This window comes from Chaetodon trifascialis, chromosome 2 (assembly GCF_039877785.1).
Source record: "Chaetodon trifascialis isolate fChaTrf1 chromosome 2, fChaTrf1.hap1, whole genome shotgun sequence".
Taxonomy (NCBI): Eukaryota; Metazoa; Chordata; class Actinopteri; order Chaetodontiformes; family Chaetodontidae; genus Chaetodon; species Chaetodon trifascialis.
The window spans coordinates 32,523,479-32,546,758 of record NC_092057.1 but is presented as its reverse complement, the minus strand read 5'-3'; the positions used below and the strand labels follow the sequence as shown (position 1 = coordinate 32,546,758).

Below are 23,280 nucleotides of genomic sequence, written 5' to 3'. Positions count from 1 at the left end.
ATCAAAAACTATATGACCTATCAAAATGTGGAATAACACACCAATACACAAGACTTGTGTATACAGTTCAAAGTTTAAATGGAGTCTCTAGGTGAAAGTATGCCAGAGCAGTAGGCAGTAGAAAAACTCCAATGATTTGTTCATTTTTTGACCTCCTCCCATTCATTCTTTATGGGAAATTTATCGCAGTTTGTCAGAAATGCCATAATATTTCATAGCTGCAGTGACCAGTATTCAGTGCGATTGCCCTGTGGCCCTAAAAAGAAAAAATAAGGATAACGAGCTCTGTTCACTTCAGCTATATCATAGCTTCGCGCCGAGCACTGGACACTGCAGCTATGAAATAGATTGCACTGTGGCCCTAATAATAATAATAATAACTAGACAAATTCCCCTCGGCGGGAAATTTGGAGAGTGATACAGTGCGCAAATGCCGGCCGTGTGGCAAACGCCGGGCCGTGTGGCTGACAGTGTCCCATACTAAAAACAGAATACGAAGCTAAAATTAGCATGTCAAAAAACACATTGAAAAGGTCTCAAACACCCTTAGAATGCAAACAATCATTTTAACGTATGTTAGCATGTTAGCATTAGCATGCTAACATTAGCATGTTAGCACAACAACCTGACATCAATAGTCAAACCTCCATGCACCAACAAGTTCATAGGACCTCATGTTAGCATTAGCATGTTAGCATTGTGGCTAATGCTAACAGGCCAACACCACTTCTTACAACTCACCAGCTGCTCATTTGAATCACCTGCACAGCTGCAGCTGAAGCCACATATGTGTGTGTGTGGGAGAGGCGCTCAGGCTCAGAGGTTGCCACGGCAACTTCAGATCAGGCCACCGGTCACCATGGTGACGAGCCACTTTGGCTCTGAGAAACGTCTGAATTTGGCCTCTGCGCACCCTCTGAACAAATGGTTCTCACGCGAAGACCGAAACTCCTATTGCCGAAATTTCTTCACCATGAGAGCCACAAGGCTTTGCTGTACAAAAGGCTCAAAAATGCCAATTTTAGATTGAGTTAAAAAATGGCTGGCTTCTGTCTCTCCCGTTTTTGATTTGTATTGGACCTTATATGCGAGGTCAGAGGCACTCTCCTCGCTCAGAGGCTGAGAACTCAAAAACCGTAAGTCCTATCGTTTAGCAAGGCACATTGTGAGAATCAGCGCAAGCGGCACTACAAACCCGGAAAATTTCACAGGCATAGAGTGAAATTTGTGTTTTGGATGAGCACAGAAAGACGAAAGTTTCAGGCAATTTTCAGAGCTTCTCTCCACTCTGGCAGTTAATCCCCTCCACTCTAGCGCGAACATTCCGTGCAATACACACCCATTATAAACTCAGAATTTCTCCCAAAACGCTCACGGTCATTGAACGCCGACTGCTCAAAAACTATAAGACCTATCAAAACGAGACTTAATACACCTATAGACGAGACTTGTTAGGGTTAGGGCGTCTCTAGGTCAACCTATGCCGGAGCAGTAGCCCTTTGCAAAAGGGGGAGATTTTGTCGCTTTTTTCGCCTCCGATCAAGCCGCACGTTTTGATATATAATTCGCCTGGGTGTTCGCTATCGTTTTAGACTAGTAGCGAACCAAAAAAAGTATGGAAGATGAATAATAATAATAATAATAATAAGAAGAAGAAGAAGAAGAAGAAACACACAGAAGAACAATAGTGGTTCTTCAGGGGGAGATTTTGTCGCTTTTTTCGCCTCCGATCGAGCCGCACGTTTTGATATATAATTCGCCTGGGTGCTCGTTATCGTTTTAGACTAGTAGCGAACCGAAAAAAGTACGGAAGATGAATAATAATAATAAGAAGAAGAAGAAGAAACACGCAGATGAACAATAGTGGTTCAGGGCAAAAGCACTGTATCACTAATAAGTCCTATTCACAGCTGCAGTGACCAGTGCTCAGGGCGATTCCCCCGTGGCCCTGATCATAAGAAGAAAAAACACGCAGTTTTAACAATAGGGCTCAGGGTGGCTGCAGTGACCAGTGTTCAGTGTGACTGCCCCGTGGCCCTAATAAATATATATGTGTGTGTGTGTGTGTGTGTGTGTGTGTGTGTGTGTGTGTGTGCCTGTGTATTTATTTGTGGTGCACAGATGACCAATAACAGCAGAGTTGCCATCCAATCGCATGATCACTCAGTAGTATTCATGTGCTAATAAGAGTTATAAGGTGCGAATAACCACGCCCCCCACCGACAGATGGTCTGCTCCCAACGATATTCCGAGTGGGCGAAATTCCCCGTAAACTGGCTGTTAATTGCGGATAATCAAAGAACGTCGTGGGGGTTTACTAGTCTTTAATGTGGTTTTTCATGCAGTGTTACCCCATAGCCTTCGGCTCACTTTGCCCCATAGCCACCATTTTGGAAAAAATGGGCTATTTTAGAAATTCAGGCTAATCTCCAATGAAGTAATTTACATGATTTTATATGTTTACAATACACCAAAATGTATAATATGTACATATACTCATTCTCCCTTACCGTTCTCCTGGCAACCACCAAACCCAGGCTCATCCATCAGATCACTAGATGGTGAAGCGCAATTCGTTACTCCAGAGAACGCGTCTCCACTGCTCTAGAGTCCAGTGGCAGCGTGCTTTACACCACTGCATCCGATGCTTTGCATTGCACCTGGTGATATATGGCTTGGATGCAGCTGCTTGGCCATGGAAACCCATTCCATGAAGCTCTCTACGCACTGTTCTTGAGCTAATCTGAAGGCCACATGAAGTTTGGAGGTCTGTAGCGATTGACTCTGCAGAAAGTTGGCAACTTCACTATTAGTGGCTTTGCTAGGGTCTCTTGGGGCTCCAAGCAAAAAATCCCTGGGGCCCCCACCCCACCCGTGCACGCCGCAAAAATTTGGTTTTTGCACACATAAATGCACAATTTCTGGGACATTTGAGATGAACCCTGAAAAAATAGATTAGTGGTTCTCAAAGTGAGGTCCAAGGACCAACAGAGGTCCCTGAAAGCCCAGGTCTATCAATAATTGTTGTTGTAAATAAGTGGCCGGGTGCTCCAAACAACTGCCTGGCTTCCCTTTTCCGCAGCTCACTATGCGCCTGAGCATCCGTTGATCCTGCTCCGTCATTTTACGTGGCCTACCACTTCGTGGCTGAGTTGCTGTTTTTCCCAATTGCTTCCACTTTGTCACAATACCACTGACAATTCACTGTGGAATATTTAGGAGTAAGGAAATTTCATGACTTGACTCTTTGCACAGGTGGCATCCTATCACAGTACCACACTGGATTTCACTGAGCTCCTGAGAGCGACCCATTCTTTCACAAATGTTTGTAGAAACAGTCTGCATGCCTTGATGCTTGATTGTGGCCATGGAAGTGATGGCAACACCTAATTTTAATTATGTAGATGGGTTAGTGGCAATATAGTATGTATGTGGATCTTGCTGGCATGTGGATTGCCGAGGCCAGGAATTGAACCATTGACCTGCCTGATTGGCAGACGACCACTCTACCACCTGAGCTACAGCTACCCCTTAAAAAAAATGACACCATAAGCATGAGCTGAATCCGTGTACACATTAAGATGTTTGCCTGCAGCCATCTTACAGGCTGCTATTGCTGTCAATGCTTTAATCTCCACCAACTGTAATGGACAGGGTTGATCAAGTACCTTCAGCTGCACCTGCGAGAAGGTTTCGCCATCATCATTTAACCTGGCTATGCCATAACCAGTGTGGGTGCTAGTTACATCTCTGAAACATGACAAACAAACAGTGTTAACTGTGCTGTGCACCTGTACAATCATGAGGCTCTCCATCACATGGCAGAACCATTTTAGCGGCTGGATTAACTGTAGTACAACATTATATGCAATTGGTGAGATGTGTATAAAATTTCCGGAGTCCCATGGTAATTGTGCTGGCTTTTTGATATGTAACAGCTGGTGCTGCCAGTCCTTGATAACAAGATGGCAGGCCTTGTTCCACTGGATCAAGCTTTGTACCGTAGTATGCAATGGGCTGTTTCCCTGTGGGTGTGTTTTGCATCAAAACCGCATTGACCTGCCTTTCTGCCACATATAACAAAAATGACTTTGCATAATTAGGTGTGCCAAGAGCTGGTCCATTTTGTAGGACAAAATTGTTACTTATCCCTGCATAGCAACAAATCATCTACATACTGTAACAATGTACTGTCAGTCTGTAACCCTTGAAAGTCCTGTTTACCACTCATTTAAATATGGAAGGCAACTCCCATCATCTCATAGGAACATGCCTTTAAATGTATTGTTCGCCTTGGTAAGTGAATTCAAACAAGTATTGAGGTAACTGTATGCAGAAAAAGGCAGACTAGCCTTTGACTAGTGTAACAGATGTGGTTTGGGCACATATAGAGATCAACTCAGGGACTGGTTTCCAGCATTTATTTTCACAACATATATAGGTTGCCCTTCAGTCAGGTTGCACCTCAGCTCCCTCAGCAATGCAGAACAGCACTGTTTGGGTTAATTTGTCTATTAATTCATTTATTAATTCATTTATTTATTTATGAATGAAATAAAATCACATTTAAGTCACATCAAAGACTGCTGGAACATATAAAGTTTAACATGAATTATCTTAACAAATCACCAGGAAACACTAAAAACAGTACATTCATGAAACAAGCAGTGACACCTAGTGGACAAAAAAAAGGCACACATGGAGGGGGAACTAAACAGAAGCAACAGAAAATACAACATAAATCAAACAAAAACGTACCTGTAGAAGACACAACATATATAGGTTGCCCTTCGGTCCAGTGTCTGCACCTCAGCTCCTAAGCAATAAATTTTTAACAATAAATAAGGTGGAACATCTCCTGCTCTACATGAAGACAACGATTCTGGCGGGACGCTGAATAGCAAATCGCGCCAAAAAGTTACATAAAAACACTGTCCAAACTCTTAAGAAAACTGCTCAAAACAATAATAATAATAAAATAATACAAAACGACTAGATAACATCATATTTACAACAGTTAACACCACACACCAGAGGTTACGGTTTATAAAGCTAATTTTATATTACAAACAACAAAATAATATTGGAATGTTTTCACACACAACTTACCCTCAGCAATGCAGAACAGCACTGTGAGAAGAAGAGAGGAGTAGCTACGGAAACCCAGGAGGTACAGGAGCCATAAAGGGCCAAAAGAAGGCAGTTTCCACAGGAAAATTAAAATAACCACAAATAAAAACTAATTGAGATAAAATTCATAAAGTGATTTTTGGGATTGACTCAGCCACATTAAGTGTAGCAGGAGTCTAACATAATCAGTAGAAGTTAAATTTTTCATGAAACCAACCTGATTGGGGTCTATGATACTCGGTAAAACCAATTGTAAACGCATCGCCAAACTTTTTGTAAGAATCTTACATTCAAGATTAATTATTACTTACAGGTCAGAAATTGGAGGGGTCTGCTGCGTCTTTACCTGTTTTGGGAATTAGTGAGATTACAGCTTCATTAAAAGTTACACGACCATTATCAAATATCTCCTGCTAAACCCTCTGTAATATTGGCATCACGATATCTGCAAAGGCTTTATAATATTCCACTGGGAGCCTGTCATAACCTGGTGACTTCCCATGAAATTGGCTTCCTTATTTCAGCCTCGTTTATGGGTGATTCCGATCCAGCTGCCTCCTGAGGTTGAAGCTTGAGTATGTCTATATTAAGGAGAAACTGTTCTATATCTTCTTGTGAAGTGTTAGGAGATATGGAAGATGTGGATAACTTTTCATAATATTGTTGGAATATACTATTTATATCTTTAGCAATGTAACAATCATTCAATTTGCTGAGTAAGCATATAAGTAGTGCGGTGATACTCGTGCATAATGCTGCACAATGGATGTGCTGGCACTGCTGGAAGATCACGCAAATGGTGGGATCAGGATGGAGAGAAGTTTTAGGGACCACAGAGATTTTCTGGCCCATGATGATGACTGGCTAATAAGCCGATTTAGATTCCCTAGAGCGGTGCTCTTGGATCTGTGTGCTGAACTGGGCCCAGTGTTAAATAGACCCACCCGCCGGAACCGCACCATCCCAATGCATGTCCAGGTGCTTCAATAGTCCTTTATTCGTCCCTCGAGGGGAAATTCCAAATTAGCCAACAGGTAAGTGTTTGATATGATTAATATTATATAATGTTACATTGTCTGTCTAAAGCCCCTTTTGGGTATGATATAATTCAGTTAAATTATGTCCTTAGGTCTGGGATATCGCAGCCATCCCTCAGCGCCATAATGCCAGCCGTTTCGGATGGCATTATAAAAATGACCAGTCGATACATCAAGTTTCCTTACACTGTGGGTGAACAGGCCAACATTAAGAAGAAGAAGAAGAAGAAGAAGAAGAAGAATTTCCTTTATTCGTCACATTTTTTACACACAACATGCAGTTGAGGAGGAAACTGTACACGCCATGCATATGTGAAATTCCATCCCGCTATTTGACCCATCCTTGGTCAGTCCTTCCTCCACGGCAGACCAGGAGCGGTGGGCTGCCAGTCGACCAGCGCCCGGGGACCAGTTCCTTTTCGTCACCATTGGTCAGGTGGTGATCTTCTTGCATGTTTTTCGTGGGGGTATTTAGAACATGCAAACTCCACACAGAGAGGCCCCTTATTTTTTCTCAAGCAGCAGGCACCAAAGGCATGGTGAAGGACATGCCCAGCGCCCATAGCGAGATTCGAACCGGGGACCTTCTAGCTGTGAGGCAACAGTGTTACCACTGAGCGACCATGCCGAAAAAAAGGCAATTTGCAGCAATGTCCGGTTTCCCAAATGTAATCGGCGCAATTGACTGCACTCACATTGCTATAAGGGCTCTGAGTGAAAATGAATTTGCTTATGTGAACCAAAAAAATGTGCATTCACTCAATGTACAAATTATTTGTACCTCAGACATGATCTTGACGAATGTAGTGGCACGGTGGCCTGGGTCAACACATGACTCATTCATCCCGACGCACAGTAGTGTAGGGAGCAGACTGCAGGCAGGCGCTGCACGTGATGGCTGGCTCCTGGGTAAGTACATAAACACCATTGTATAGATTCTACTCATTAAAGCCTGATTTATAATTATTTTTCTGTTATACCTTGCAGGTGACAGTGGCTACCCCCTAAAACGCTGGCTCCTCACCCCCTTCACCAACCCGCAGAGTGCAGAGGAGGTGCGTTTCAATGTGGCACACTCTCGTGCGCGCTCCGTCGTCGTCCATCGGCCTCCTCAAAGGTCGGTGGAGGTGTTTGGATGCCTCGGGGAACAGACTGCTTTATCACCCCACAGAGGTGTGTAAAACAATAATGACTTGTGGAGTTTTGCACAATGTGGCACTGGGGAATGCTGTTCCCCTCCCGCATTGTCTCCCTCCCCCACACCAAGAGGACCCCAATCCACAACCACCTCCCTGACATGAGGAATTTCAGCAGGGAGCAAGGCTCCGTGAAGGTGTCATGCAGCGTTTTAAATAAGTATGTTTCATTTTTTAACAACATCTTTAATGGAGCTGGCAATGTCAGACATGACCTCACACATGTTGCCCATCACTGTGCGTATTTGCTGGAGTTCGTCACGGACTTCATTAATGGCACTGATGGTGTCCCTTTGTGTTTGAAGGACAGCGTCTGTCAGGACCCGGCCACTTCTAGGTGCGCCATGCGGTCGGGACACACTGGTGCTGGGGACAGCCAGGCCTTCAGCCATGGTGCTAGGACATGCCGTGCCTGGAACCTCCTCGTCACCCACCGCTTCCAACTACACAGTGACTGGGGACACAAAGAAGTCAACTACCTTTTCACAAGTCTGTTAAAATATTTACTTTAATAAACAGATAAAACTGTACTTTACCGGTCTCCTCTGTGGTCTCTGCCAAATCAGTGTCTCCTTCCTTCTCTGAAACTATACCATACACGCTGGCCGTACCCAGGATTGAGGCTATCTTGGTGTCCAGCGGTGTGGGCTCGGGTGTGCCCTTTTCTTCTTGGCCTCCACCTTCACATCCGACCACTTCTTTTTAATTTCTGCCACCACTACCTCCACGTCACCCACAAGCACCTCGATTTCAGTCTCCGTAAAATTTCTTTTTCTTTTCTCTGCCATGATCGAACGTAAAATGCCATTGATCAGCAGGCGTATTTATATGCAAAGACATTCATGAGGTACTTTGCATTGACCATTCATGGTAAACTGTGGGTGTGTCGGGGGCGGGGTGTGAGGCTGGAGCCTATCCTAGCTGTCATTGGGCGAAAGGCGGGTTACACCCTGAACCAGTTGCCAGTCAATTGCAAACAACCATTCACGCTCACACTCATACCTAAGGGCAATTTTAGAGTCACCAATTAACCTACAGTAATGAGCAAGTTTTTGGTCTGTGGGAGGAAGCCGGAGTGCCCGGAGAGAACCCACACATGCACAGGAAGAAAACTTCACACAGAAAGGCCCCGTCTGACCTGGGGATCGAACTGGCGACCTTCTTGCTGTGAGGCATGCGCACTACCTGCTGCTCCACTGTGCCACTGTGCTCCACTTTTAAATCCTCATGACAAAAAAAAATCTTTGTCTGTATTCTGTAGGCACAGAACAGACACACGCACACATCCATTCTTCCTGTAAAAAGTTTTATTTCTATAAGATTCTTGCACTGTCTTGCAGACCTCAGCTTCACATCCACTGTTCTTATTAAGTGCCTTTTCTTGATTATGAACTGAGGAACCAGCTACCTAAAATGCTCTGCTGCCTTCTTATAGCCTTCTCATGCTTTGTGGGCATCAAATATTTTAATTTTCAAGGAGTGCAAGGCAGCTGCTTAGAGGAGCCCATGGCTGATTATTTTTAGGACAAGGTTTGCGTAGGATTTACAAAGTTTTAGCTTAGCTTTAGTTTTGATTTCCCTACATTCACATTTTCCTGTCAATTCTTAATAGTCCTCTCAGTCTGGCTTTTTAAAATCCAACTGATTTGAGAACAACAAAGCAATATTTGATTCTCTTCGAAATTTCCCTTTTCTTCTTTAACTCTACTCATCCTGTTACCCTATACCTGTCTGTCCTTTTTCAGCCCTGGATCCTAGTGAAGAAACCCGCTGTAATGATGTTCTTGACACCAGTGTCACCAGTGTTACCTCCTCCACCACCCAGCTCTCATCCTCCCCCACTGACACCACAATGGACCTGACCTGCAAGCCTCGAGCAAAACGCAAAGCCATTAAGCTTCAGACTGTCAACTGTGGGGGGGTCCCGGCCCCTGAAACCACTCACAGAGACCTTGGAGGGAGCCAAACAGATGGTGCTCTTAAGCCAGAGATCCACACAGATGATACTTCACAAAATGAACTTCATCCTGTCCAGCTGTCAGCCCCTGTAGCCTCAGATGAGCCCAGCCCTGACCGCCTCAGCAGCCTGGGCCTGGACCTTGCCTGGATGCAGGAGAGGGTCAGCCATCTTGGTGCAGCATATGCAGTAGCTCAGCTGGGTTTGGGAAACACAGAAGCTGGTCACCCATCTGCCTCCTTCCCCTCACAGGGAGGAGGAGACAGTCTAGATGGCCCTCCAACCATGCTCTTCACAAGTGGCTCTCATGAAATGGCTGCTTTTGCTGCCTCCTTTGACATTGCTGCTGCCGCTGCTGCTGCTGCTGCTGTTGTAGCTGCACCACCTCCTCCACCCCCTCCCCCTACAGCTCCTTCTGTCACCACCACAAGCCAGAGGCGATCTTACAGGAGCAGCAGTGCTGCAGCTAAAGAGCCCGTGGTGTGTGCTGTGTGTGGGCGTGTCTTTCCAAGTGCAGCTGCCCTGGAGCTGCACCAACGAGTGCACACAGGGGAGAGACCCTTCACCTGTCCCCACTGTGGAAAGGGCTTTGCCCAGCCCAACAACCTACGGGTCCACCTCCTCATCCATACTGGGGAGAGGCGTTATCGATGTACACTGTGTGGGAAGAGTTTCATCTCGTCCAGCCACCTGAAAAGGCACCGCACAGTCCACACACAGGAGAAGCCCTACAGCTGTTCACGCTGTGGACAGTCCTTCAGCCAAATGTGTAGCGTTCGCAGACACCGGCAACAGTCCCAGTGTGGTCTGTAGACTGACTGCTGGAGGAAGTGGATAGAATCTGGAAGTGAGTCTCATACAGTCCGGACTCTGAAGGGCAAATGATTGGAATCCCTTTGTATGGAAATTCTAGCATCTTGTCTCAGCACGATAAAATGAGAAGCAATGCTGTATCCTGTGATATCATAGCACGTAGAGTTTATATTTGTCTTAGATGACAGCAGTCATATGCATATTCTGTTTTAATATTTTTTTTCCCACTGTCTCAACCTTTTCTTACTCCCTGTTTCAAACTGAGAGGATCACAGGGTGGATCATTAAAGAGTGCCTCAGACAGTGTCAATAACACTTAATCTGTCCATTTGTCATTAAATGATCTTGTTTGTGACAGACTATGTGGTTTGCATAAGAAACCCATATGGGCTGGTCCAGGAGGGAGAGGGTCGCAGTTTATCCAGCCTCCCACTATTTATATCATTTTGGCTGATGATTGAACATAGCCATCATCACAGTGTAAATCAACTGCCCACTAACCACCTGGTGAAACGGGATGAATCGAACCATATTTGTAACACTTGCCAAGTATGGTGTATAAGTAATAAGCTGAGTTATGATAAAATTTCATTTTAAAATTCATCAGATGCTAAGCACCTGCTATGAATGAAAAACTATTCTTGCCTTATTCTACTGTGATTTCTAGCCAGATTCACATTTCTGGACACTTCCAGCATTTGTTGTTTGTTTTAGGACTGCTGGCACTAAAAGATTTAATTTCTCACACTGTAAAGTGTTGATATGGAAGTATGTCAGAGTCCCGATTGAGGTATTTTTGTGTTTGGTGCGACTAACCATGTCCTGGACCTACCTCTGTACTGGACACTCAGAAATTATTTATTGTACATCTTCTTTTCTGACTGTCGGTAACGCAGTAAGTAAGCATATTCTGCAAAATTTCAGACTCTTCCTTTAAAGCACTTTAAATGCTCCCATAGCTAATTCTTAAAGCAATGAGCAAAAGTCCAAAATGAGACAGTACTGATACACATTTAGTTTTCCATGATTTATTTATCAAATATAGTCTAGGCTGTGTTGAATGGTAAATGTTGCCAGTTGAGTAAATCTCGTTGTGCAGGCCTGCAACTTCTTATGTATGATTTTGTTCATGATTATGTTTGTCCAAGATTACCAGTAAATTTATTTACTTGTCATTTCTCAAGAATAGAGAGGAAAATGTAATGTGCTGTTGTCCAAAAGATAGGTTAGTTTCCAGAATTGGGAAGGGAAATCAGAATATTTGATTTTTTAGGTACAAAGCCCAATTGATGTAGGACTACAATGTTTTAATCGCCCATTCTCAACTTTTCACAGGTTGAAACTTGAGATGTAACAGTCTTTTTAATGTCAAGCATTCTTTGTTCTCAATTAAATATCAAAGAACAAAGGAATGTAAAAAGATGTAAAGTAAATCATATATATCTCGAGTCTTGTTTGTATGTGTAGGTGTTTGGATGTAATTGGCACCAGCTATAGGTTACACTGATGAAACAAATATTTTGCCTTTTAGTATTCTTTCATGACATATTCCAGTATTTAAAAATGTATGGGTATCATTAAATATGTAAACCGTTTGCCATGAACTTGGCTGTGTTGTGGGCATCATTTGCGGGAAGGAAAACAGTTATGCTCAATTGTCAAGAGAAATGTTTTCACTTGTACGATATATAAATGGCAAGCAGCACTTGTTTTGAAACCCAGAACAGTTTCCAAAAAAAAATGGTGAAAAAGTTATGTGACGTGTTAAGTTGGGTCACTTTTTTCTTTTTTTTTTTTGCAAATTGTCGCGAACCGAAAAATAAAGATGCTAAAAATGATGGACAACTTCAGTGTAAGTCACTGTCATTCTTAAAGCAGGAAATATTTCATTTTTAGTTTGAAAATAAATATGACAATCTTGTTGTTCTTGTAAGGCATTGTTTCTCTTTTTCTCTTTACCTCTTTTTGCTCCTGGCCTCTGTTCATATTCTGATATAGTCAGGTGTCTACGACTACTAAGTAACTTCACACTCCACCAACCATATTCCCTCAAAACATATTTCAGTGAGTTGCAAAATTGAACTCAACTAGAGCTGCAACCTTTAAACAATTAATTTAAAAGATTAAAAAAAAATTGATTTCATTGTCTTAAATGTGGATATTTTCTGCTTTATTTACTCCTCTGTGATAGTAAATTGAATATCTTTGGTTTGTTGACAAACAAGAGTTTAAGACCATCATCTTGGGCTTTGGGAAACACTGGTCGACATTTTTCAGCATTTTCAGACATTTTATAGACTAAACAACAAATCGATTTATCAAGAAATTTATCAGCATATTAATGGTCTGTATTTGTCACTGCAGGGTGTGGTAGACAGGTTGGGCCCAGCCATGTCTCCTGAACACAGCTGTGCTCAATCAAGCAATCAAGATTCACCTGCCTCCATGGTCTATAATCACCAGCTTTTCAGCCAGTATTCGTCAAATCGTCTGCCTTCCTGTGTGGTAATGACTAAGTCCAAGAAAATTGTTAAGTACCTTTTTGTCAAATTTTGATATTGTAGGGCAATCAGTTTATTAAACCTCTAATTTAATGTTGCATTCGTTAATAAAATGCAGGGGCACCAACCTTCCTCAGCGCAGAAGGATTTTCTTTATTATTTCTTGTAATGCTGATGTAATGATAACGAATGAACCCACACTAGATCAGTCAAACCAGCTCAAAACTTGAATGAAAAAACTTATTGATTAAACACAATAATGAATAATGAATAATGAATATTATGTCAGAGGGTATGGGTGATATGACGTAACACAAACAACTGCATGGAGAAACTAATGGCAAAACAATGGCAGAATAAGTTTGGCAATAGTGAGAAGTAGTTTTAAGGGAGAAAAGGGGACGCGAATGTGAAGTTAATTTCTTGAATGAATGGTTGAGAGAATTTAAAAAAACTGACAGTATAATAACCTCACGGACCAACTCTTATTCAAACCTGCTTAAGCATGCCTACTTTGTCAGCGACGCTCCTGTGGATGTCTGCTCTGAACTGACACGAAGGGGCTCCAGGCTGTCGTTTGCAGCTCCAATCTGTGCTGCAGTCCAATGGACGACCCAAGCAAACCACGGTTGAGAGCCGATGTTGGACAGGGATGTTTCAGGAGCTGAAAAGCCTCCAGTGTCGGTGACAGATGAGGAATGGCTTCTGATGGTTATTTAACCAAAACCAGCGGGTCAGAGCTGACTGCAGGTCTTCGGTATTGATCGTTGCCGACTGTATGGCAAAACTTTAGGTTAATAATAAAATTGAGAGCCTCTTCAACGGCCGGTTGAAAATGTCTCCAAATTATTATTGTGTGACTAGAATTTTAACAAAAAAAAAATAAAAATAAAAAATCATGCTGCTTAATGTGGCGAACAAAAATTTAAGTTTCATGAAGAGAAAAAAAACTAGAAAAGTACATTTTCTGAGTGGTGAAATCAATCTACTCAGGGTGGCTATGAACCGCAACAAAAGACTGAGATGAATGAAACGAGACGAAGAAATGAAGAAGAAGATGAAAGAAACTAAGAGAAGACTAGAAGAACTCAAAGGAAACTGAGTACAAGAGTAGACTAGAATAAGAATGTCTGTCCACTGCATGCTGCAGACGGTATATTTGCTGCAGGGCGTGTCTATTGACCAATAGGCTATCGCACATGTGAGATGGTTTGCAGGAGAGCGATGTAATTTCACCTTATAGAGCGAGAATTAATTAATGATTTGTATGAGGGGCTCATCTGCTTCTCACTATGATCAATCAGATATATTTTAAATGATCAATTTTCAATGGCATTTCAACATCATTCACAACACAATTTTTATGAACAAATGACAACATTCAACAATAAACATCATAACATTTCCTAATGCTCATCCCAATAACAGCTGGGATAGGTTCCAGCCCCCCCGGGATAGTTGGGTATAGACAATGGATGGATGGATGGATTATCACTACTAATAACTGTCTCACGTCAAGCATATTCAACCTAACTGCTACAAACCTCTAGATGGCAGTATGGTTCCATTCCATTCCGTTTTAGGAGAATTAAAAAACAGACAAACATGAACTGGGTCCCGGGTTAAATCAAACACATAGATTTCGTTATCCTGGTGTGATGGGAAAGAAGGCACACAGACATACAAAACAGTTTGCTTCAGGAATGTCTAATTTACAACCCATCAGCATTATCTGATTTTGTAGGTTCCTCTGGGACCTGGCACTTTTCATTCAGATGGTTTTACTGTCCCTATTTCTCATGGGGCTATCAAGAAAGAATTAGCATCTCCATGAGAAATATTCCAGGTGAAAGGTAACCTTTGAAGTAGGAGTGTCTGTGACTCTTGTTCCCCTTAAAGAATGTGGAAGAGGTTTTTCTAAGCCAGACATCCTGTCTCTCTCCGGAATCACACCTCCCTGTGAATAGTCCAAATAGTCAATAACTCTTGAAAGTTGGGATGTGTTACAACTCCATTTCTCCTGAAAGAATGTAAAAAGGGGGAAAGCAGGTCAGTTACAGGTCAGTTCTGCTACAATATCCTCTGTATTCGCTGACATTTGTTACCATTAATTTTAGTAGGTGATTTATTTGATGGTTGTGTTAATGGAGGAACAATGGCTCAGCTTTCATCATTTTCCATGATTGTTAGCCAGCTTATACACGTAACTGTAGTAATTGACATAACCCTACAATAAGCATTATTTCCCCATAAATTACACCAGCAACGCCGGGGAAGCTCGCTATGTCCATGAATGTCCTTTTTGGGGAAGAAAAAGGAAGCAAGGTGTTGAGACCAAATGCAGGTTCAGAAGTCAGAGCAGGTGCAATTCAAAAAATGTATTAACAACAACAACAACAACAACAACAACAACAACAACAACAAAAGCTATAACAAAAGTTCAAATCCAAAGAAGTAAGTCCAAACAGTAAAACCTCAATATGCAATGTTTGTTTCTTGGCTGTTTGGGAACAGATAAAAAGCTGTTTACTCATCACTGGCATATTATCACCTTATTAAGTTATTATACTTAACTTGTATAACAATTAACATAATTAACAAACAGTAGCTTATTTACACATCCAGCAGACACAGAGAAACATGATCATTTATTTGGAGTTGTGTCTACCTGATGAATGTAAGTCCTGAGCATTCTTTTGTCTGTGGTTTTGTCTCGACCAACTCCTGAGATAAATGTCTAGCTCAGTGCCCCACTATGTTCAGCAGGTAGTCTTTTAATTGTGTCTGCCTGCTCTTAGCTGCTGAGCAAGTAGTACAGTGGGTTTCTGAGAGCAACCCTAACGACTACTGGTCCTGAAGAGTCGTCCCTCCTCATTCATATATTAAAGGCACATTGAACTGTACAATTTAACATGTAAAGACTATTAGAAATTCCATCTTAGGCATACCTTGTGAAGCACCAAAAAGTATCAGCACCTATGGAGCGGAATGTTATTGACCCATAATTAAATTCATATGAAGAAACACTGTCACGTTTGTACTTCGGGTGATGCTTCTATAACCGGAAATGACGCCATCTGTTCGCGGTCGCGTCTTGTGGGTGGAGGAGAAGCCACGTTAGCATAGCCATCTTTTAATTGCTAAACACAAACGCTTAGAGTTTCCACTATTGTTGTAATGACTTGACTAAATCCCGCAGGAGGAGTTTAACGATATTTTCAAGGCGACGCAGCAGCCAGCAAATCACCGACTGTAGGAACGATGTCCAGCCGTCTGGCCTTCCAGACCCAGCTGGCCTCCATCATGGAGGTCCTTGCTAATGCAGCTGTGGCGGAGATCTGCAAGCTGGTGGACGACGACTATGCGGTGGTAAGTTTACAGATGTCTCAGTGCCAGAGAGAGAACAAAGCCCTGAAGAGGAAGCTGCATCTGCTGGAGCTGAAGATGGCCAGGGGAAACGCCGAAAGGAGGCTCCGAGAGAGCGCTATGAGCAACAGCCGACCGAGGGTACAGATAAACACCACAGACAGGCTCCGAGAGTCCTCGCCTTCCACCGGTAAGATGACAGTAATAATAGAGTGGATCACTTAGTTAAGTCTTAAACCATGTCAAACAAACAAACAAACAAGCACATAATTGCTGAGCCGACACACTACGTTTTAGAGAGGCAAAACTCAGTGTTCATATGGGAGATAGAAACTAACAACCTTCCTTCACGATGTAAAATAAATTCATATTGACAGCTATCTATATACCCAATGTGTTTTGGTGGAAGACGCTTGTTGCTTCTAATCAGTTAAACCAGCTGTTACACGGGATTAAAATGCAGCAAAAAAGTTTGAATTTACACTTTATTAAATGCTTGATAATAAATAATACGTTGTAATTGTATAGTAGCTATCTGTTCAGTGCCCCACCCTCATAAAAGCACGCTCAGCTCCAGTGGTTTGTCACTACATCAGGATCGACATTGATCTTTGTCCAGAATGTTTTCATCATGTATTACGTGATACTACCCTTACATCTATAACGGCTTTGGAAGCACTTAGCTTAGTTATATAGGATTTTATGAATTTGTATAAGACCACATAAATTCAAAATTTTTAAGTTCAAGCTGCCTCACAAAATGTATGTGTACCAGAGCTGGACAAGTCCAAATATATTATCCTATTGCTGATAAATCAGTATTATGTCAGCTGATAAATGACAATACAATACAGAAATGCTATACTAGGTTTGAAATTATGTAGCTACAGTGCCACCATAACAGTGAATTCAGTATCAGGTTGGGTTTTAATAGTCAATTTTATTTATATGTTCCTTATCATAACAGAAGTTGCCTCAGGACACTTTCCATATAGAGTAGGTCAGGATAAGTCCAAAGTACTGAGCTATTGAAAATGCTGGTTTCTCCATTCACACTTCAATGATTTTTCACTACAGTGATCATGATATGTACATATTGATAATAACAATAACATAAAATAATAATGATAATAATCAATAGGACCAACTCCGCAGCTCAAAAGAGCAGGAAGTGGTGGAGCTGGGGGCAATAGTAAGACGGTTTTATCCAACAGTGGTATAATATAGTGCAAATACAGTGAGTCCATAGTGCGAGAACAGATAGCAGCAGATTGTATTTTACAGTCTCATTATATAAAGTGGTTGGTGCTGGATATGGGTGTGTGTGTGTGTGTGTAATAAGGAGAGTTGGTGGGCAGTGGAGGGAATTCAGTCCAGTCTTGTTGGATACAGAGGGGAAAGGTGGGAGAGAGTTCAGCATCCTGACAGCCTGGTGGATGAAGCTGTTATTCATTCTGGTTGAGCTCGCACAGAACCTCCAGTATTTTCTCCCAGATGGTAGGAGGTTGAAGAGGTTGTGTGAGGAATGGGTTGAGTCACCCAAAATGCTGATTGCTTTGCAGGTAAGGCAGGTGTTGTAGATATCCACTGCGGAAGGGAGTGAGGCACCAGTGATCTTTCCAACTGCATTGACTGTGCTGCAGAATCTTGTGGGTGGAGGCAGTGTAGCTCCCATACCTCACTGTTACTGTCAATGGTGCCTTGGTAGAAAGAAGTGATTTGATTGATTGTAAAATACTGATTAATATTCCTTAGCAACAATACTGCATGCTTGGATTTATTTGAACACAATTGTTTGATGGTGGGCAAGACACATTCTGTTTTGTGTCTTTCCATATCTGCTTTCCCTGTACTGACACTGTCAGTACTGGTCACTGAAATATACACAATCAGTGATTCTAAATAAACATTTTTCTTTTTTTTTGTGTAGATGGTGCGTTTGAGCAACAGATAGATGTGGCTCTGTGGTCTGGCAGAGATGCTGCAGGGGACACAACTAACAAGCTGATCCACTGTGACACCATCCAGAGTCAGGTAAGCACACCAAAAGGGTGACTGTGAGGGAATGGAGACATGATGCTTTGAGTAGAATCAAATGGATGTTGAAAGTCAGAGCTCTGGGAGAACATCCCAGACAGAACAAGTGGGCTGCTGAGGGACGCCACATGGAAACCTAACCCTGAACTTATATGCCTCAATGGCTCTAAACACCATGCCGGAGGACTACAGTTGGAAACTAGCCTTTGGCTAACACTGGCACATTTACAGTAATGTATGATTGATGTACGCTGTCCTCTTTAAATAAACTTAAGAAAAAAAAACAAAAAAAAAACTTGTCTGTAAACAGCAGAGGATACTGGGCAGCTGAGTACATGTAGCTGCATGAATATGAAACTGGTCTTTGCTGACCGAGTGACAAACCTTCCTTTTTGTGCAGTCTCCAGATGTGGAACTGGTGGAGCCAGACGCAGTGCTGGTGAAGGAGGAGAAGGTGGAAGCAAACATGTCACAAGTTGAAGAAACAGAGGAAAATGTGTCGCTTATAGGAGATGATGGTGAGTAATTGTGGTTGTGTCTGCTCTTTTGAATTTCTTCATCTATTCATTTATGAAGTCGCTCAACAAAGACAAGTTACGCTTTGGATTCGTTCACCTGAGATTACGCTTTCACAACAGCAGGTGAGCCACGCATTTATTAGGCTCCTTGTTAATGCAATGATCTATTGAAACGATCAAAATCTATGTGGCAATGAGTGACATCGTCACCAACCAGGTGAACTAGTGTGGGACTAGAACAGTGACTTTAAATTGTTTAGTTTTATTGAGAGGTTCTATGTGAAAAATAGTGGCAGACAGAATCAGACTTATTTGTGGTTTTGGACTTCCAGGTGAACTCATGAAGCTGTAGCTGTGGGAGTCCGACATTGTTTTTATTTGGTATTAAGAAACGAGAAATTATTTCTACAGGTCTTTATCCTTTTAGGTGATTCTTCCTACCTGCATCAAAATCCATGAGGCAGCTCACTTTGCTTAGCTTTGCAGTGATAGCTGACATTAGCTAAAGTTAGCGCTTGTTCCAGCAGACCTCTGCCAGAACTCTGCCATGTGGAAAAACAAAGGCACAGTGAAACTAATGCTAGTTATTAGTTGTGTGGTCATGTCTGCGGCTTCGGAGTAGGCCGTGTTTGTCTGTGTTTTATTTATATACACTACAGCGCCAATACCCGTTTCAGTGCTAATACAATGTTTTCCAATACAAATTTTTCAATGACAATGTTTCCTTTTTCAGTGCTCAAGGAGCACTTCACTGTTACATGTACTACTCAGACTGTGGACAGTCTGTGAACAGTTAAATAATGTCTTCTTCTTGAAGGAGTTTTATTAAGTGTGAGAAACTCACTGTGATGATGTCATGGTGATATTATCAGGTTATCTCATGTTGGTCTAGACGGCTGTAGACTGCGTTAGAGACTGTACTCATTAGAGATTGACCAATTATCGGCCTGGCCGATAATATCGGCCGATAGTCGGCATACTTTTGATAATCGGCGTTGGTCGTTTTTTCCACCGATAAAATGAATTAACATATTCTAAAACGCACTCCTTTGGCTCTGATGCAGCCGTCTCTCTGCCTGAAGTCACCACTCTTGGCTGTGTAACAATGTCCTGCCCACAGCCCTCACTGACTGGCTACATGGCACAAGTGAGTCAGTGACAGCCAATCAACACTGAAGCCTCTACATTATGATGTAAGATAGCTGTCAAAAAGATGTGTCCATAATTAAAGTTTCGTATTTGTAAAGTTAACAATTTGTGTGTCATAAAAGTTGTTTTACACAAATTCTGCTGTCACATACGTGAGTCTGTGAAATTGGGTTCAGGTTACGATTGTTTTTATACGAGTATGAGTCTAAAAGCTGTGAATGCAAAGTCTTGTGAATACAACTCATTTTTCTGCGACTACGAAGTCTTCGCTGTGAATATGAATTCAAGTTTACGGGTACGACTCGAAAAGTGCTGAAATGACATCACTGAGGTCACAGTCAAGTCGCAGGGGAAAGTAATCGATCGGCGATTCCTCCAACTGCACATGTGCATGCCCCAAACGCAAACATGCAAGGCAACGCGTAGAAATTTAGAAATATGTATGGAGAAAAATCATACAAGTCAAATAAGAAGTCTGATATTAGACATCTCAGACATAAAATAAAGCATCAGCTTAAGTATTTGAGTAAAATATAAAATATAATACTGTCAGATGCAACAGTGGTAGCCAGACAAGTACTAGTAAAATGTAGAAACTATAATATAGACATGTTGTAAACAGTAAGTAAGCAGTTGAGCCAATACAGTACCCTTAACTATAGCATAAATATGGCAGTAGCATAACCTGTAAAGTGACAACCATGTGTCATATTGTGTGAGTAACGTGACATAGTAGCAAGCTCAAAAGTTCAACATTTTTGTGGCCTGCGGGATGAAACTGTCCCTGAGCCTTGTGGTGTGGGACCAGATGCTGCAGTATTCTCTGCCAGAGGAGCAGGCATAACAGTTTATGGCTGTTATTACTGGGGTCTCTAATTATCCTTTTGACCATCTCCCTACACCACTGACTGTAGAGGTCCTTTGTGGATGGAAGTTTTGTAGTGGGTCCAGTAATTCAGGGAGAGAGGGGGATGAAGATGAGACTAACCACTCAAAATGCTTTGTGATGGTAGGTGCTGCTTGGTGGTAGTCATTTAAGCAGGGTTTTAGTCTTTTTGGGGAAAGGGACAATGGTGGTCTTTGTGGGAACTACGGACTGGAGCAGTGAGATGTTGACAGATCAATTGCCGGATGTCAGTCAAGTGAAGTAGGGTGGGCAATATGACCTGACATTTATATCATGGTAATCTTTTTATTCTTTATGGTGACCATATTATATCATGGTATTAAAATAATAGAGGCCATGCCCCGCTCTATTTGCAATGTAAAGCAACATATTAAGATTACAAATAAATTCTTAAAAAATGGATGTGTTTTTGGCCCCAAGTAGGAATGAAAATTCTACATGTGTTTTGGAAGGAATCACCTGCCTCATAATTTAGGTTAATTAGTAAATGTAATGTGATTCATTTACAGAATTAGGCAAGCAGTATTAGACATTGTTTATTTGGCAGAAAAACTCAAACAATATTATATAAATTCAACAGTCTGTATATCATGGTGCATGTCTATTAAATGCATTTACATACAACAGACACACATACCAACATGGCACACAGTAAAGGGGGTTTCCCTGTAACAATGAAGCCAGCTGAACTTGTGTTGCAGTATGAAATGTGAAGATAACGTTAGGTCTGGTTATGTGAGATCACACAAAAACCACATGAACAGTTACGCACATCCAACATGCTACTCTGGTTTTTTAATTGGTATCAAATGAGGCTTAATGCCCACACAGTTTTTCTTGACTATCTCTCGCTCCTAAATACACCAAGATTGCTCCTGTGTGAGGGTATACAATACACTGTGTGCACAATTAGGCAAGTAAGTATCTTATCTTATATCCTTATCATCATTTTCTTATAAACTTGAATGCTAATTGGATTTAAGCATTATCTGGTGATGTGTATTTGTGTAATGAGGGAGGGTGTGGCCCAAAGTGATCAACACCTGGTATTATGGTGCGCATAATTATTAGGCAGCCAGTTTTAGTAACCTATTGCCAGTTTTTAGAAGATACTTTCTTCAAGCAGGGGTACAAGTACTCCACTTCATGGCTAGCCAGGAAAGGCCTGAAAGATGACATGGCCCCCTTCCATCATATGAGTCCTGGTGTGAAAGGTTGTTGTGCTGCCTGGGGAGAAATCTCACGGCTACATTGCAGGTGGCTGATAAGTGGTGTCTTAGCCCACCTCCTCTGTTCAGTGATGGTCTTTCCAGTTTGACATGGATGGCCTCCTGCACACCTCTTTCAAGCCATCAGTGTTCCCTGGCCAAAATATGTACATTATTGTCCTCAAAGGAATGTCCCTTGTTCCTGAGATGTAGTTGGACTGCTGAGTCTTGACCTGAGGTGCTCTTGTGAAGCGGTTGTCAAAGCAACCACTTCACAAGCGCATGGCAGCACACCAGCCGTTCAAATCAGGACTCACATGACCATATTGTGCTAGCCACACTATGACTCATGTGACTCTAAGGACTCGCATGATGCTGGGTGGAGGTATGATCCTACAAGAGGATAAATACCCGAGACTCCTAACCAGTCAGTTAGAACTGAAGAAGCCTTTTGGATGAGAGGCGAAACATCTTCTAGAACCAGTCCAGTTGCCTTTGGAAGCACTTAGAACTTCCCCTGCTGTTCTTTCCCCATCTGTTCCAGCAGAATGAATGGAGTGCCCCTTTGGAGCAATGGCTGGGCTGGGAGTCTGGGATCAAAGGGTTGAACCAAGTCTCTGTGAAAACTGTATAAATTCAGTTAAAGCCACCCTGTTCCCAATTTCATTCATCTTATTACCTAGTGACTGAACATTTTTCTAAAAAAAAAAAAAAAAAAAAACTCGGTAGAGGAGGCCTGTTTGCACGGTTCCACAGCCTGTCCAGGACCCCATTCTGTGACTTTTATTTCCTTTGTAGCCCCCGTTTTGCAGGTGCAGTGTCAGGTAATCCAAGCAATGGATATTCCATAATGTTTGATGATCATGGTGAGAAAGTGATCTGATATCCAAAAGTTGTTCTTGATCATATTGTATAAAAGGGTTTGCATGTTGTTTAAAGGACAAAAATAAATAACAAAATAAAAAAGCACCAACTTACAGCTGAGGAGCTTGAGACATAGCAGCTGTCCCCATCTTCTCAGAATTTTTTTTTACATTTTTTTTTTTTGGTAAAGGAAAGTGAGATCAACAGGGCACACTGTTGATGTAGTGTTTTAAAATGTAAAAATCATGATGTATTTAATATTGCTAATGATGTATTGATATTGATTAATTCAAAGGTTCTCAATTGGTCTGGCTTCAGGAACCACCATCACCCCTTAATGACAAGCAGTGACCCAAATGGGTGAAAAAGAAGGCACTCCGCTGCATTAAGAATCCCCTTCAATTAAAAGCACTGGATTTTTTTCAGATTTTTTTTTTTGCCAGGCAAAGGCCCGTGACGGGTCCACAACCCAAAAGTGGGTCGTGACCCACCAGTTGAGAATCACCAGATTAATTAATCAATCAATCAATAAATTTGCCAGATTAATTGCTAGCAAATTCTTGTTAGTTGCAGACTTAGTTTCATATGAGACATAAA

At 42.0% G+C, this 23,280-nt stretch overlaps 1 protein-coding gene across 1 annotated transcript in view; it reads left to right on the top strand.

Moving 5' to 3' along the window:
- LOC139339223 (zinc finger protein Xfin-like) overlaps positions 1-23,280 on the top strand; it is a 93,658-nt gene that overhangs the window by 52,296 nt on the left and 18,082 nt on the right. Inside the window, exons 4-7 of the mRNA XM_070974736.1 lie at positions 9,109-10,125; positions 15,852-16,190; positions 17,931-18,034; positions 18,438-18,555. Of these exons, the coding sequence (XP_070830837.1) occupies positions 9,109-10,125; positions 15,852-16,190; positions 17,931-18,034; positions 18,438-18,555 (1,578 nt within the window). The remainder of the gene's footprint in view (positions 1-9,108; positions 10,126-15,851; positions 16,191-17,930; positions 18,035-18,437; positions 18,556-23,280) is intronic.